This window comes from Callospermophilus lateralis, chromosome 5 (genome assembly GCF_048772815.1).
Source record: "Callospermophilus lateralis isolate mCalLat2 chromosome 5, mCalLat2.hap1, whole genome shotgun sequence".
Classification (NCBI taxonomy): Eukaryota; Metazoa; Chordata; class Mammalia; order Rodentia; family Sciuridae; genus Callospermophilus; species Callospermophilus lateralis.
In genome coordinates this window covers 79,463,376-79,481,450 of record NC_135309.1, presented here as the reverse complement: position 1 = coordinate 79,481,450, position 18,075 = coordinate 79,463,376, and the positions used below count along the sequence as shown (strand labels likewise).

Genomic DNA, 18,075 nt, shown 5'->3' with positions numbered 1-18,075 from the left:
TACATGTATGAAGACATGAATTGGTGTGAATATACTATGTATACAAACATAAATATGAAAAAATTGTGCTCTATATATGTAATAAGAATTGTAATGCATTCTGCTGTCATATGTAAATAAAAAAAATTACATGAAAAAAAACTAGGTATCTGGTCATGTTTGGCTCAGAGCCATACTTTCATGAGCCCTGTTCTAGACTGCTGCTCCCACTTTGCTCCTGGCCACAAGAGTTTTCTTTTGCTTTTTCACCAACACATCCAATCATTTAAAAGTAGTTTAAAATATTTTAATAAACATTTTTAGATATTATGTAGCAGAAAATCTTTCATGGTTTCTATTCCATGAATAGCACCAGAAATAGAAGGTCTGCATTTAAATATTTACTTGCTGAAAAAATTTAGGGCAAGATGTCTCTAGCACATCTGGTGCTTCCTTCAGGTCCAATTTTTTTAGTAGGCCATAGCCAGATGCCTATTTTTCTAAATAAAGTTTTATTGGAATACAACCATACCCATCCCTGTTTTTTCCCTAGAAGCTTTTTCTATCTGCTTTCCCTACACAACATATCTTCCTATTAAACTGAGGTTCTTCAGGAAAGGGCCCTGAACTGCCATTCTGTCCCACTCCTGAATGCTTTTGTACATATTTCCTCCTTTTCTGGGTTGCCTGCTCTTCCTTTCCATCAGAAGTTTGGTGGATTTGTTACTCCTTTACCCTTTATTGAAAGCTCTTCTGTACAGCTCTCCTTTCCCAAAGCTGCTGCTTGGTCCTTGGTGTGCTCCCCAGAATTATGCCCATTATTACAACTGCCATGCTCCATTCTCATTGTTAGTTTTCCAGAATGCCTCCCTGTTAGGAGGGTGGGAATAAGTGTCCTTTATCTTTAAATCCCCAGTGCTTGGCACGTGTTTGTTATTCAATAAATGTTTTATTTATTTATTTGCTTTTGAAAAATTGAATTAATGACTAAGTAAATGAGTGACTATTTAGGGAATGGGATTTTAAACAATTCTCTGTTTAAGCCCTGATGGTTTTAATCTTATCTCAATAATCATGACTAAATTAGAATCTCCTCAATCCAATCTTGTTTATTATTCTGGGTTAGTCAAACCTATATAACTCTGTAGTGAAACACACAAGGACACAGATTACTGCATGCATCATATCCAACCAGCAACAGGGAGGCCATTTATTGTCTTCTAAAATAAAACAAAAGACACAGTGCTTTGTTTTTCTTTTATTGCAACCCATTGCAAGGTCAAAAGATTCACGGAAATATAGAAACTACAAACCGGGTGAATTTTCTTTATCCACTCAAAAAGACATTAAAGACAAAGGACCAGAATTTTCCACTACAGCAATATATTTCGTAGGCTTTATTCTGAAAATACTGTTGACATTTTGGAGAGGATAAAAAGCCCTGCATTAAACGTGTTCACATGTATGGATGACATTCTAAGCAAAAAAAGAAACTATATTGCCTAGAAAAATTATTTTAAGCCTCATTTCAAAGCATCTAATGAGAACACATTCAACAACCATCACAGGATCACTTGAGGTGATGCTTTTTCTGGCTGTTTTTTTTTTTTTTTCTTTTTGAGATTAATGCTTTGAGGCTGGATATGTTATTTCTACAGATTTCTACAATGTACCAAGGCAGTTTTCCAGGTTATGTTGTATCAGGCTTTTGGATTAGTCAACATTTTAAAGAATAAGTGCAGTCCCCCAGTACCCCCCTCCCCCCACCAAGCTAAAGCATGTTATAGTGCCGTACTTTAGATTCAAACAATTTAACATTAAAAGAAATCAATTATACACTCTGAAACCATTTGACAAACAAACTGTAACACTCCAAATGTTATTACAACTTTGAACTGAAATTGTACCATCTATATCATAGATGGTTCTCCCTTCTTTTGTCCTTTTTAAAAACTATTTAAAATATAGTGTGACATATATAAAAATTAAACTTTTGTTTATTCACTCAAGCTACTATTACTATACATACTGTCTTATAAATTAGTTTTGGGTTAAAAATCAGTTAAAATATTGTGAAATAAGATTTTTCAGTGGTGGAAAAATGGATATGGAAATGATACAGTTCAATGTGTAAGAAGAAATACAGTTTATTAATGGTAAACATCTTTTTCTTATGAAAATTTTACTCCCTTCAAATTAAATTACTAACCCAGTTAGCTATGGGAAAAATATTCTTGGTGCTTATTGACTAGATTTTCTTAACTGATTGGAATTAAAACAAAAAATGCCACATCAGAAACATGTTGACATAATCAAAGGAAACAGTTGTTTACAAAAAGGAGTCGTTATAAATACATGAATGACATTCAAATATAAGGCTATCTTTTGTTTCTTACATCTAGTATCACTTTAGCAATATGAAATTTATAGGAAATGAACTCAAACCTCAGTATATCTGTTAAAGATCAAATAACAGTTATGTCCACATCAGGGAAGAATAAATAGCAAATTCACAAGTCAGGGTTTTGCTTCTAGTTCTACTGAGAAAGATAATCACTCTTTAGCTTAAAAAGGCTCCCTGCTGTCTTGATTATAAATCTAGACATAGGAAAGGTTATTTGAGCCTAAGTCCCTACAATGAATTAATTGTAAAGATGTGTGAAATCAAGACATATATTCATTTACTGATAGGTACTGTCTTAACTGAAAGCTGGCAATCTTTAATTAAACAAAAATACTTATTTCTGGCAAGTGTAAACAGAATCTTAATGAACAGATTTTCTACTTTTTTTTCTTTTTAACTCTTACATTAGCTTGCAATAGATCTTTGCAGTAGCATAAGAACTATTCAAAAAATGACATGCACATATCCAAAAAATCTGTTCTAAAACCCAAAGCAAAAGAAAAAAAAATTCAGTAGGAAGATTGTCTACTTGTATCTCACTCATTAATCTTCTATTAATGTGACTACCCCCAAATTTCAGAAAAATGCTTTCATAATTACCAAAATTAACAAAATAATGAAATGATCTGTTGATTTTTAATAACTGCTCACCATTAATTACACTGGTGGCTTCAATGTGGATAATGCTAAGATTAGCTCCAAATATCACTAAAATATATCCTGACCAGTTACAATCCACATCATAAAAGCTAACACAATGTTAATGCAAAACTAAGTAAAATATTTAGTACTCAACAGAATGCATTTGTAGAATAATGAATAATTAACTTCTATGAGCTGGCCAGGGGAGTTCAGATTGTTGCCTCCATATAAAAAATTTACAAAAGGCTTTATTCTCTCTAGTCTCTAAGTCGCCCACCAGATAGCAAGTTGACCACCTGTGGACACAATGAGTTAGGGAGAGTCACACAGGATGACATGCTCCCCAGTGGCCTGGATGAAGGCCACTCTGTCAGGAAATGATTTACAAAGAAACCACCCGAGTGTGTGTGTGTGTGTGTGTGTGTGTGTGTGTGTGTGTGTTTACCCACTTGTAGGGGTACATGAAAGTTGCAGGTAACTTACTATGTATATATGTGCGGGGAATTTTGAAAAGTACTGGTTTCTAGGCTTCTAATTAGCGCAATATCACTTCTGTTCTGGTTTCATTCTACACCATCAAAAAAGAAACTTGTCTTTTGGGATCTCCAAAAATGGCAGAAATTAGAAGCTCAAAGTAATACGTCTAATTCTTTGACTCTATATTGAAACAAAGAGTTATTTTATTTTTAAGAGAAATAAGCCTTTGAACATAAAAACTAAAAGGTTTGTGGCTTTCATAATCTTCAATTTTTAAGAAAAAAAGCCAGCCCACCTGGGAACAGATAATGTGCGCTTACACTATGCAGTAGGCAAACAAGACATGAATATACACACTCCTGCACGCACGCTGACAGGTGACAGTCAACACCTTTCCAGGAGATCACTGCCCTGCTGAATGATCCAAGTGGACCTATTCGTGGGCAGGAGTGTTAGGAGGAGGCAGCAGACATGTTGGGGGTCCAGCCCATCTGGTAGGCTCTCTCCAAGGTCCTCTTGCAGTCCTGCAGGACAGTGCTGAATGTGATGTGGGGGTACTGTTGCACCAGTTGTTCCACTGTCACTTCATTGACCTGCAACCCAAAAAGCACACCATTATTCACAGGGACCACCAATATCATGCAGCTGTCCATGCTCACTGGCACATTGTGGCCTTCTGATGGCATGACAACCCTCTACTTGTTTCTTCTTAGAAATGTGGGAAACTGTTTTGTTAGAAGATAGGCTTTTCTTTTGTCTCACCTCTCTGATTTCTCATTGCTATCCTTACCTTCACACATTTTTTCTTTTCATTTTTTTGCAGTACTGAACTAGGGCCTTGGTCATACTAGGCAAGTGCACTACTACTGAGCTATACCCCAACCCATGGATCCTTTTTTCAAGACATAATCTCAAAAAATCAAATGTGTTTTCTAGAAGCACAAACAATTGTGATTTTTGTCAAGATCTTAATAATGTCCATTGAAAATCTAGTGCTTGAGAGGTAAGGAAATAATAAGATAGCATTCTAATGCACATTGACATCCTTTTTAGGAGAAATACTGTACAAAGTGGGAGAGGATACACAGGATTCTAGATCGAAGTGCTAGGGAAAATGTTTATTTTTCTTCCCTTTAAATGTTAAGGCATTACAAACTTCAAGTCCCTTTGTGAAAAGGGCTGAAATGTGAGGAATCAATAATTAAAACATACATGGCTGGCAGGTCAGGGATGGCCCCACTAGACCTTAACCATCAAAGATACCACCTTGATTCTTGATTAGACAAGGCAATCAGACAGGCCTAATTAAAACTAACACCTTTACAATTGCTGTGCTGTGAAGGGATTAATTTGTCAATTATTTTTAAGCTGATTGCAGTTCATATCACAGAAGTAGACAGCTTCCTTCATCCTTTAGATAAATAAATGATTAACCTAAGAACCACAACTTTTAGTAGCTTTATTTAAAATCTTTATTGAACACTTGGGCACTTTCAGATATATCAATATTTCGTTTATACTAAGTAAGCTATATTAAGTGAGTTTAAAAGAAGGCTCTTGTAATACATGTTTTTGAGAATCCCCCTTGATGTCCATTATTTAAGAAGATCAGGACCACCAGGAAAAACCTGAAACAACATCAAACCCTTACTGTTTGCTTTGAAAACCTGATCAGAAATATGATGATCATGAAGTTAGTTGTCTGTACTTTTCTGAAATAACAGTTGTCTGTACTTTTCTGGGTGATCTGGAAAAATATGTTCCATGTTATTGTTTTTAATATTGAGAACTAATATTATAGCCTTGTTCTTAATGATAGTTAATCTCTGTTGGAACAATTCTCTGTTCAAGACTTGCTTGTTGAAATCCTGTTTTCACTTTACTTCTTTAACATTTGATTTCTTTGACTGTAAAAACAGGATAAAAGTACTTATGACAAAGTCAAATGTTCTCTCTTATATGGGGATGATCACACACAACAAGGTGGTGGGGAGGGGAAAAACAGAAGCTCAGTGGAAAGGGGAATGAAGGGAAGGGATGGGGGAGAGGAATAGGAAAAATATTAGAATGAATCAGATATAACTTTCCTACATACATATATGAATACACCACAGTGAATCTTTATAGCATGTACAACCATAAGAATGAGATTCTAAGTAGAATAAATTATACTCTATTTATGTATGATATGTCAAAATATACACTACTGTCATGCATATCTAAAAAGAACAAATAATAATAATAATAAACAAATAAATGTAATAATTGTAGCTAACATAAAGAGTCCCCTAAGTGGTAGCTCTTACTATTGCAGCAGGCACTCAATACATGGTTACTAAATGCAAGTTAGTTAATAATATGGTAGGGCAACCTATGCTCTATAGTGCTAATAAATATTGTTTTACCTATGAGATATTTCAGAACTAAACCTTGATAACTTTGGTTGTAATATTAAAAATAAAATAATCATAGGGGGAAAAGTAATCTTTAGAACATATTTTATATACAAGAAGAATCTATTCCATTAAAATTTTTTTACAGAAGATGGAGCGCTTTTGTGTGTGTGTGTGTGTATTTGTATGTGTGTGTAGTGCTAGGGATTGAACCCAGGGCCTTGTGCATGTGAGGCAAGCACTCTACAATTGAGCTATATCCCCAGCCCCAGAACTTATTTTAATTTCATAGTCCAGGTTTAAAATATTCACTGTTAGGAAATTCTCCCTTTCCTTTAACTGTGGTTCACTACAGTTTGGTTACCTTTCTTCCTCCCACCACAAACCCAGAATGATGCAAGTTTTACTGAACGAAAGGTGAAGGCATTTGGTCAGAGAACCTGCAGAAAATCTGCATTGCACTGCAAAAGAAGGATATGTCATCTAAACACTTAGCATTCAAGGAACCTATTAAATAAAAAAATAGATGAGAAAAGAATAGAGAAGAAAAAACATTTAAACCTACTATAAAGACACAGAACTATTTTCTGTGGTACATTTTTTTCCTATCTACACATGGGTCTGTACAAAGTTTTGTATGTAGGGTTGACAGGCAATTTATTTTGGAGAGCCAATTTTTAAAAACAGAAAATATCTCTGTGATAACTGTTTCCTAGGAAAAGGCATATAATTCACCTTAAACAAACCTGATATGTGAAGATATGGATTTATGGAGTATATAAATTGGGGATAATTTTTCACCTTAGTAAAAATTTTCATGGTAGGGTTAATTTATTTTGTCAGCTCCCCTAATATATTTTATATATCCTTTGATTTATCCACGTTCAATTTATTTATTTCTGTTGCATAAAGGAAGGTACATCTGTAGTTGAGAACAGAGATGATGCTATGTTAATTCTCTGACTTTCACAGGTATAGCTAAGAAAAAACAAGTTGGTTTCTTGTAACTGTATGAGAAAAAAAATGGTACCACTAGTCCTCTGTGAATATAATGTGTCTTCTAATTCTAAGCAGTCCTTTAGCTAACTGTGCTCTGTAAATTCTAGAAAACAACACAGAAGGGAAGATGCAAGTATTCCATTTTAGAGCTTTGTTGGGTAGGAATTATTCAGGGAAACACATATTCTCATACTAGGGAAAGTTCTATCTTTTACATACAATGTCCCCTGGTGATATAGCAGGACAAATTTTATATTAAAGTTATATTCATTTACTTCTCAGAAGTACAAATCATGTTCATCTTCTCTTTGTAAGGACCCCCCATAAGTGTTTTGGTGCTGTAGTGGAGTTCAGTGAAAGACACCAGGAATGTTCATTTTAAATTCTACAGTCACACACAGATTTCCAGAGATTTTTGTCATGCGCAATTCCGCTTGCTGGAATAAAGAGGATCGTTCTTTGTTCCAACTCATAAAATGTATGCAATATAAAAAAGGGATCATGGAGATAAAGTTTTTTTTTTTTTTTTTCAGAATTTCCCCATGATTCCTGGTTTTCTGTATTCGGTTTTCCCCCCTCTTGCTGAAAACTATTAATGGCAATTCCTACATTACACATGATATGTGAAAAATGCAGTGTATCTTCCTAAAGAAATATGCAGCAGTATCATTTGAAGAAATTACTGTGATTAAAGAGGGGGGGAAGCAGGTACCATAGGTGTTTTTAAAAAAATATGAAAGATTGGATTTTATAGTTCTCTCTAAAGACTGCATAGCCATAATTTAAATTTTCAAAATTATTATAACTCTTTTTAAGGTAGTAGCAATTTGTCTGGTATTTTAATCTATTTTGAGTTAACATCTATTAGCACTTTTTGAAAATGTGAGGCAAATTGCTATGCTAATTAAGGTAAATCACACCATAATTTCATTATATTGCTGCCGCTGCTGCTGCTATGGAAGGGTGAGGAGAAAACCCTGAGAGTTTGGGAGATTCAATTTAACCAGTTTATCTAGACCATCATAGTTCCCTCTGCTCCTTATCAGTATTTTCTCCAAAAAGCTCCAGGTAAGTAGAAGCCTAGGCTGGAATTATTTTCTTAATCATACCTGTTTTTCAAAAAATACAATTTCTGGTATAATTTGCTGAATAAATCATTTACATTGTGATTCTTATTCCCTCTTTAATTCATGTTATAAAACAGGACATGTTTCTTGTTAGGAGAAGAAATATGACATCTGAATACATTAGGTCACAGTTAAGAATAAACCATTTAAAGTCACTTATTCTTTAATGGAGGAAGTTTTCCTACAAAAAGTGAACACTGTTTAAAATTCCAACAAAATACATTATTCCTAGAGTGGGGCTGTAGCTCAGTGGTAGAGCACCTGTCTTACACGTGTGAGGCACTGGGTTCAATCCTCAGCAACACATAAAAATAAATAAATAAAGACATTGTGTCCATCTACAACTAAAAAAAAATTTTTAAAAATGCATTGTTCCCAGATAGCTAAGTTCCTTAGCAACAAAGAGTATTTTAGTTATCTCTTTGTTTTCAGTCCTACACACACTGATAAATTCTTACCCCATTAGAATATGAGTTCCATGAGACAGAAATTTCTGTTGTTTTGTTCATTGCCAAATCCCTAGTATTCAGAGCACACCTAGCATAGAGTACATACTCAATAAATATCTCCTGAATAAATTATTATAGGAGTTACTTAATGAATATGTATTATGTGGAAAAGCAACGAAATTCTAGAGATAAATTAATCTTGTTCCAATATTATGCCAGCCACAGTAGTAGCAGCTTAAAAAGTCTTGACATGGCAACCCCAAATTCCTTAATTCTTTGAAATTCATACCATAGTGATTCTTTGGGCTGTTATCTTTTCTGTCTGATATCACTGGGTACTTCTTTTTAGATGCACCTTTTCTGGAGCTTTCAGTAATTTCTCACAGGAGAATGAAGTAGCTCATGATGGTGGTTGAGCAATTTTGCTGGGTTGGTGTCCCTCAGGTTAGTACTCAAGAGATGACTAAGCTATACTTGGATTCATTGATGGCTATCCTCCTTGATGGAGATCAACAGACATTCTAGGATTCCAAAACTTTGCACAAATACCCACACAGTTCAGAGGACTTGATACTTTAGTTTGCACCATCAGCAGCCAGCTCAGGTTGGTAGACCCAGGAGAGGCTGACAGAAAACTTGGAAAATTTTGTGATATTTAAGGTTCCTTTGGATATCAAAGTTATCTGGTAGCAGAGAGGGAACGGACTTAGTCCAGAGGTCTTCTGACTCAAAGCAATGTTATTTCTGCTGATTTCTTGGGCTTCAGAAGTCTTTACCTCTACCTGGGAGCAAATGGAAATTAGAGGGGCTTTCTTTTTCTGGTTGGTTCTATTTGTCACAGTGGTGTTTGGCATATGGTACTCTGAGGAACATGCAATAGATTATTATTTCCAGCCCATAATACCCCACATTTCAGTGATAAACACATAATATTAGGGTTTTATGTGATAGGAAATAGTCAAACTCTCTTCTTTGGCATGGTTTATTTTGGCAAAATACTTGAAAAGTTTTGTTAACTTTTTACCCTAAGGAGCAATAAGGCAAAATAAATGTATATCCCCATTTCATTAAGGATGGAGGAGGATGGGAGGAAAGTATATTCAGTGAGCATCTGCTATTTCCCAGCACCTGGACATTAATCATAATATAGATGAACCATGGCTCAGACAGAATTGGTATTTCACATACAGCCACACAACTCGTAATAAATGGGTTTGAAATCAGGACTCCAGCACACAGTGCTTTCTATATTGAACAACACTTTCCTGACACCTCAGTAACATAGTGAGGTAAAGAAAGTGTCAGACTGGGGCCTACCCACCTACCCAGCAAAATGTTCATGACATTCATTTGTAGCTTTAAAAATAAAATGACTGTAGTTGGCAGGTGTGCATGTGCAACTCCCCCTTCCCCACAAGTCTTGACAGTCTTTTCAAAATGGGTTCTCCATGGGGATGTAGAAGATAATGGAGCCTAATTGGCCTGAAAAATATACTTTGTAGAGCTGTGGTTGCATGAATCTTTGAAGCCTAATAGAAATATGATGAACCTGCAAGACTAAAAAGAGAACTTTTGACAGAGACAATTACAACAATGGTAGAAACTGGCATTGCTTTCTCTTCCATCTCTCTCCTGAACATGTTTTCCCCTGTTCCAGAGGTAGACTGTTCAGTGGATTCCCTCTTGAAGCTTATATTCCAGCAGGGACAATGGACATCATCAAAGTCTGAGAAGTGCTTTTAGGGAAATGCAAGTTGCTGTGGAAGGAAGCCGATAGCTACTACCTGATGTTCTCCCAGAGTATTGAAAAGGGCTTTCCAAAAGAAATATGTAAGTGGACTTCTGAAGGATAAGCAGGAAATCAGTTTGTGTATCATGTCATTAAATACATACATATAATGCAGAAAAGAAACCAGCTCATGAGCTAGTACTGAACAACGAATCATCCTTTACTTTGTAAACTATGCAATGTGTGTCTTGCCTCATCCAACAAACTGAAGAGTGTAACTGAAGTTATGTTTTTGTTTCAAATAGCTCTGTTTTGAGGAGGGGATGGGAAAAGAAAATGAATCTGTGTGCAGGTGGAAAAAGTAAGGTGCCCACAGTGCATCTGTGAGGTTTTACAAATAGCACACTCAGCTCTTGCCTTCTAATTCGGGTCTCTGGCCCTCACACTGGTCTGTCACTCTTCACAGACTCCCTGGGCAATGTCACTCACTGCTAGCAGCCCCAGGGGCTGACTCCTGGCGGCCTAGAGGCAGACTCTTGTCTCTGGAGCAACATGCCTCCGGAGTCTGCTTCTCTGAGTTATGGGGTCTGCTTCTCTGAGTTATGTGGCTCTCTGCGAAACTGTACTGGATATCCATGGAACCTGGTACTTACCAGGTGCCAGCAAGTGTTTGTGGATAATGCATATTCAAATAAAACCCCACTGCTCTTTTAACTACTGCCCACAGGCTCCAAGTTAGGCACACACTGAGAAGGATAAAATAAGAATAATGCAAAGCTTAGTACCACCTCAAATTTTCATGTAAAGGAGATGGGTCATCCAAGTGCAGTTTCAAATACTTTAAGTGAAACACTAAGAAAAGAATAAAAGACCCGATGATACATTGATTTTTCCAGGACGCTCCCCAGTCAACATGCACCATCCCTCTGTGGTCTGCAGAGTTTTATGGTTTTATTTCCCTCCATCTTTAGCAGGACTTCTCTTGTCCCTGACTGGATGACCTGACATTATACTCAGGTTTCCCTTTGGTTAGAGCAGGAAAGTAGAATCTGCCACCATTTGTACAGTCTCTCATTTCTTTCCCTTCAGTAGCAAGGTGAAACTTCCTCGAATTGCACCCTATTCCCTTTCTTTTGTTTATAAACAACTTCACATTCCCCTCCTTTCCTCTTCCTTTCTTAAACCAATACCTTCTGCCAGGAACCCCACAGTGATTAATCTATAACCAATATGGATGCATGTTTAGTGGTATGGGATGAATTGAATTGTGTCCACAATCTAGAGTACAAACAAGGATGCAGTGGTAGTAATCCCACCTGCTCATTAGAATCAGCTGGGAGTATTTTTCATCAACCCTCCCCATGCCCAGGGTATATTCCAGACCATAATGATATCACAATCTTGGTAGAGAGGGACCTAGACATTGGTATTTTTAAAGCTCAAAGAAGATTCAATTGTGCAGTTCAGGTTGAGACCTATGGGTCTAAAGCTGACTGAAATGATCACAAAGGGCACAGGTGATTCCTACCCTTGGGAATCTGAAGGCAAGACCTAAATTAAGATTATTAAATACAAGTGCCCACCTACTTCTCATATGCCCTCTATATTAAACCTAGTCCACAGTTCTGGAGAAAATAAATGGGTGCCTTTTTTCCCCCAAATATTTATCACTGCTTGAAACAAAAGATGTTTTTCTTTGAATGAGGGAAAATCAGATTGGTTTCTTTTCAGTCAGCATCTGGTCTCTAGTTTAGCACAGCCAAAGAAGGCTGCCACCCAATCTTCCCAAAAGCTGAAGGAATGAAAGATTCCTCTAAGCACAGTTTTCATATGGACCTAGTTCTTCCTCAAAGGACTACTCATGATGTGGACGGAGAGGGTACTCATGAATGAGCATTTAATACAATTTAAGAAGAAAAACTGAGTATCTCATTGAAACCTAAAAGCCACCCACTGAATATGGGAGTCAGCTGATTACAGAATACCCATAATGCAGTATGCCTCACTCATGAACCTCATATTAGTAGCCTCAGGTATATAAGGATGTATTTTTTAAACATAGAGGTAAGAAATATTACTCTTGGGCGGCAAAAAAGAACTCATCTAAAAATCCCAAAACATAGAAAAAGACAGATACAGAGAGTGCAATGAACCTGACAGAGGCAGGCTCATAAATTTAGTCAACTTTGTCAAATGCAGTCATTTCATTTCAGAATCTGCAATGATTGAAAGTGCTATGCTCTGTCAATATCACAACAGGCCTGGCTTCATGCTGTCTCTTTTTCATGAAATGTAGGTTGCCTGTTAACACTAGCACTGCTTCTATTCACTTGAATTAGCACAGTGAGAAAGCAGCAAAGAACCTGGGAGGATGGGGATCATAGAAACGCCTGCAGTGTTAAGTGAGAATTGGGGCTTGCTAACCTGAAGCCTCTAATTAGAGATTAGTGTGACAGGAAGTCCAACAACCAGACTGTCAGAGAAAAAAAATTAGTGATGTTTTCATCCCCTGTATCACCAAGCAATCCTCCACCAAGAAGGATGTTTCAAGCCAAGTACAAGCTCCAGGTACATGGTCTTGCATTGGTTATTCTGAGCAGCAAACTGCTGGTCATGGACTTGATCCATTGCTCAAATCTGTATATTTGCACATGCTGTGCAGATGAGAACCAAAACAGATGTATACGGGACACCAGGATGGAAAAAGTCACTTAAGAGAGTCATCTACAGTGCTTTAAATGCTTCAGTAAAAGAGCAACTATTTGAAAAAACCTGGGCCCTAATAAGATAATTAATGTAGTCGATGAGTGGTAAGTGCAATGTATTTATGGAACACATCTGGGTGTTTCTAAATTAAACTCTTAAGCTGAAAAACATAATTGAAGAGGAAAACTCTCTGAACTAAAATTTGTTTTCTTTTGTGCCTAATGGCTGTCTTGATTTCAGTTTGTATTTTCTTACATAAAGGCTAGGGTACTGGTAATCACCAAGTGGGCACCTGATGAAAAAAATATCTTTCTAAAATTGCAGTTTCCATCCAGTAGAATTTATGGATTTGACCTGTTTCCTGAAACAAATTTATTATCAGCAAAAGTTTATTCTGTATGAATGTGACCAGGAAACCTGTAGATTAAAGAACCTGAAAATAAGAAATATTTTTTGGTTCTCAGAAGAGGAACTGTACACAAATCAGAATGTTCCAATGTTGCACTCTAAAGGATGCCAACCAGACAGCAGAGGCCTGAGCTCTGTCTGTCCTGGGTCCCAGGTGCTTTCAGCCATCCTCAGAATTCCCAGCTGTAGCAAACTATATTAGCTCCAAGGTGGAACCCTTATTTATTTTCTTCCATCCAGCTGCTTTTTACAATATATCATATTATTAAAAGGTAGTGTGATATAATGGTATTCAAACTTGCTTCTAGCTATCAATACTTTCCCAAATCAAAATGTAGATTTCAAATAAAGCAATAAAAGGAGGGACACTCTGGTTAAAGAGACTGCAAATGAAAAACACAATTTAATCCCTCCCTCCCTCCATCATCCATCCATCCACTCATCCAATACTTATATATCTAGCAATTAATATGTGCCAGCCACTGCTGTAGGTACTGGTAAAATAACATAGAACACTTCCATTCTAATGAGAAGACTGATAGGGATGAGAAAGGTAAAAATTAATTACCAAAACAAGTAAGAGCTAACATTGATTTCCTACCTCATATGAAGACATTTATACAGATTAACTCATCTCTCTCAGTAACCTATGAGATAAGTCCATTTTACAGATGCAGGGTGGAGGCACAGAGAAGCACAGTGGAGAGAGGGCCTACAAAGGAGAGAGTGGATGCCATATAAATGCAGCTGCCAACAGATGGAGCAAGCTGGGGACAGAGATAGCTACTACATTTGGTGACACAGAGTGCACTGGTGACTTTTAAAAGAGCAGCATAGTGTCAGGGTGAGGATAGAAACAGATTATAATGAGCAGTGAGAAAGTGAGGAAAACTGTTTCTAGACAATCTTTTTCAGAAATTTAATAATCGGGTGGCAGAAAAAAAGAACTGTAGAGGACTAGAGCCAAAAGCTGATTCAAGATCAAAGTGAGGATCTTTGTTCAGACTAAACCTAATTTTAAATGTCCCCTTTAGAAAAATAATTTGCAATTTCACAGTATTCTAGTTGTCTGTTTGCTTGTCTGTCTTCCCCAGGAGGCCCAGGATCCATGGGGGTAGGAACTACATCTTGTTCATTGTTTTTCCTGACCTGTCACCTGTCACAGTGACTGAAGCAGAGTAAGTCACTCAATAGATATTTACTGAATAAATGAATAAAATATATTATAACAGTAAGGGGAGAAAGTCTGGGGTTTCCTCTGAAACACTACTTACAAACAGGAACAGCATTTTCTCTGGGTGCAGCATGGCAGGGCCTGACACCTGCTGCTGAATGCCAGGGTCTCACTGCAGGCGGAGCTGTTTCCCCATCCTCCTGCAGAAATCCCTCAGTCTCTTGGGCCACTGTAGGACACGTATGTTTCTACTTGGTCTGTTGTTTGGGACTTCAGGGATCTGACCTCAGTTCTGTTAAGGAATCTTTACTATTTCTAAATTTAAAAATTAATATGATATTATAACCTAATTCATTCATATTATTATAAAGCCAAATCAAAGCTCCAAGGAGATTATTTACTGCAAAGCAATGATGCTTCAGGGTACCTTCAGGCAAATTCCAACATAGCATTCTACCCATCCTACAGTATTCAGGAAACAGTAGGTTTTCCTCTTCCCTTTTTTTTAAAACAAACCTAGCAATTTCATTATACACAAACCCATCCCATAGCAGAGGTGAGCAAAACACAAGAACCTGTTTGCAGTCCATTCTCTTAAAAGTTTTACACAGATGTCAGTTTTCCTGAAGAAAGAAACAAATCAAGGCTTAGCTTGGACACTGGTCATTTGACACGGCAAGTCTTTTTTAAAAAAATCTATTATTTTTTAAGAATTGCTGCCTGAATTTCAGGAGGCTAGTTTTTCTTACTAAGATCTTAATGTAAATTGATATTCATGGCTAGAATATTATGACTCTGCTAAGGATAGGTGGCTATTCATATATTAGACAAATGATTCCATGGAAGGTATGTATACAAAAATGATAATAACAATAATAATGGTAATAAAAGTTAACCTTTATTGAGTGCTTACAATGTGTCTGACTTTGGGCTAAGTTCTTTATTGGAAAATTTATTTAATCTTGTAATAACTCTCTGGCATAAATGTTATTAGCATCCCCATTTTTCAGTTTACTCTCAGATGAAACTGACTGAGGCTTTTAAAGATTAAGATCTTATAGATAGTGAAGTGACAGAGATAGAATTTGAAAACTGACAATCTGACACTGGTGTTTGCCAATTTAACCTCTTCCATAAAGCTCTGTGCCAGCATTTCTTGGTTTAATATTTAAATGCTCGAAGTACTTTCAATTCCACTTAGCAGTTCAAGTGAATAGGGCTGGAAGAAGAGGAGATGGGAGCGCTTGACTAAAATGAGGTTGAGAGGTAAGCTCTGAATTTCAGCTGATGTGTTTTTCCCTGTTTCAATTACCAGCAATAATCAGGAGAGGGTTGTAAAACCGTGTTTTAAAGTGCTCCTATGTGAAAATCACCTGGAGAAACTGTTTTATCAGCAAAAGGAACAAGATGCTGATGCTTCAAGTGAAGGACTTAAGTTCAGATTTTAGAGCCCCAGCTACACTCTCACCATTTTTCATCGCCCCTTTCTTTGGGAGCACTCCGCATGATGGGCTGTTTGGGTGATGGTTATGTTGCTTGTGACAGAGGACTGCATGATCTAATATAGTCAGACCACTCCTGTGTTATTAGGACAGAACGTTTTCTTTTGTTTTAGTTTTTTCACTTTATTTTCTTTGATATGGCATTAATTTTGAATCTTAAATTTTGGCTAAGGGCAATCTGAAAACAGCTGTGCATATGTAGCAGGGAAGAGAGGACTCCCTGCAGGTATACACTCTGTTTCATGGCTGAATTGCTACCAAAACAGTTCTGGACACAGTGACCCACAAATTATTCTTCCCTTAAACTGATTTTTCCAGTTAGTTCTGTATATTAGTTACAGAGTACTGTATTATTTTCCCCATAGGGCTTTCCTGCTCATGATTCCTAAACAAGCTGATAAAAATTCAATCTCCACCGAAATATTTAAGTTGTTGAGGCTTTCTCTTACCATAATTACTTCCTGAAAAATGCAGTGGTCAAATTTTCCTGAATATTTTTATATTCAATTGGGCACACAAAACTTGGCCCTTGATCTCACAAGGTTGTAAAGCAGACTCCTGGCTTGAGGAAAGCTGGCTGGTTTCTATTACTTGCTTTCCGTATTAGCTTCTCATTAATTTTGTTAAATAAAATCTACCATTTAAATGAGGAACTCCCTGCAAAAAACAGTATTTTTTATGTTCTGAAGAATATAACAAACAACATTTATTAAAAGAAATCACCCTTCTCTCTCCTCAAGTAAAAACTTTAGGAACTGGGGCAGGTGAGGAGGAAGGTCTCAGCAGTGGCAATTTGATGAGAAATGAATTAATTCGATTATTTTCACAGTGTAGATCAATAATAGTCAGTCTCCACAGAGGCCCCTGGCCTGAAGGCAGCTGGATAATCAATAGGATCACACAGAGGCGACTCTCCTCCCCCAGCAGCCTCTCTGATCTTTTCTGGGTCTACTCTTCACGCCTGTGTAATTCTAATTTATGTCAACTAGAAATCAAAGAAATTCCAAGAGGCTTTGGTCATAGGACATTGGGGTGGAACTTTCACAATCTATTTATGTCTATTCCTTAAGTCAAAAGGCCCCACGACCCTCCAGGCGCCTGTACTGGCCAAGGAGAAGAGCTCCTGGCAGAAGGGCAGCTACCCATTTAGAGCAAAGGCACAGGAACTGCCTTGGGTAAATCAAGGCACACTTTTCTCCTTCTCATCTATAACTTGGAGGGACATAAGAACTAAGCATGTTAAGCAAAAGCTTTGCCAAGAGTGACTCCCTCAATAACGCTCTTTAATGATACCCCAGACGCTGGCATTTTCAAATCAAATGAACAGTGTATAAAATTAGTTCTGCATGAAGTTAAAAAAAAGAAAGAAAGAAAGAAAGAAAGTGAAAGGGAGCTTTTAAAAGCTCCAGCATTTCTTCATCCAACTGCTTTTCACAAGGGTTTGGCATTTGAGAATTGCTACGTTTATGATGTTATTCACTGCTCATAATTCAGGCCCTGTGTCTCCAAACTTCAGTATTAACATACACTGCAGAGGTTCCCAAATCAGGCTGCCTCTGGCGAGGTCTGGTTTCTCAGCCAATGCCATGCCACTGTGCTCCCTCCCTTCCCACCAACCTTGTTACCCCAAACATTTTTCATTAACCTTGAACACTGCATTTCCATTTGCCCTTCAGCTTTCCCATGAATTTTTTTTAATCTTTTTCAGTTTTGTTCTTCATCCAAGCTGCCTTGTAAGAAACGAGGAAAATACCATATTATTAGAAGAAACAGATCTGTAGCAAGTCTAGAATTCATTGAAGTCATAAAAACAATTTCTATTACCGAAGTCACTGTCTATAATTGTGGAAATCAGAGTACACACATTGCTCTTATTAGAGAGTCCCACTGATTATACAAGATTTTTTTTTTTTAACTAAATCACTAAATAAATGTGAGTTAAGTTGATAGGTGATTTCAGGTCAACTCTAATTCCCAAGGTCAAATAAGCCTTTGAACAGTCTTTAAGAATATAAGCTCACCCCAATTCATCAAAGCCTTCTCACACAGTGTTTTCTTCTCTTAGTTCTTACAATGCATTAAAGTT

The 18,075-nt window shown here is 36.9% G+C and overlaps 1 protein-coding gene across 1 annotated transcript in view; it reads right to left on the bottom strand.

Moving 5' to 3' along the window:
* Positions 1-1,220: 1,220 nt before the first annotated feature.
* The window catches only part of Fbxl17 (F-box and leucine rich repeat protein 17), a 509,566-nt gene continuing 492,711 nt past the window's right edge, over positions 1,221-18,075 (bottom strand). Inside the window, exon 9 of the mRNA XM_076856944.2 lies at positions 1,221-4,095. Within this exon, the coding sequence (XP_076713059.2) occupies positions 3,955-4,095 (141 nt within the window). The 3' untranslated portion in view covers positions 1,221-3,954. The remainder of the gene's footprint in view (positions 4,096-18,075) is intronic.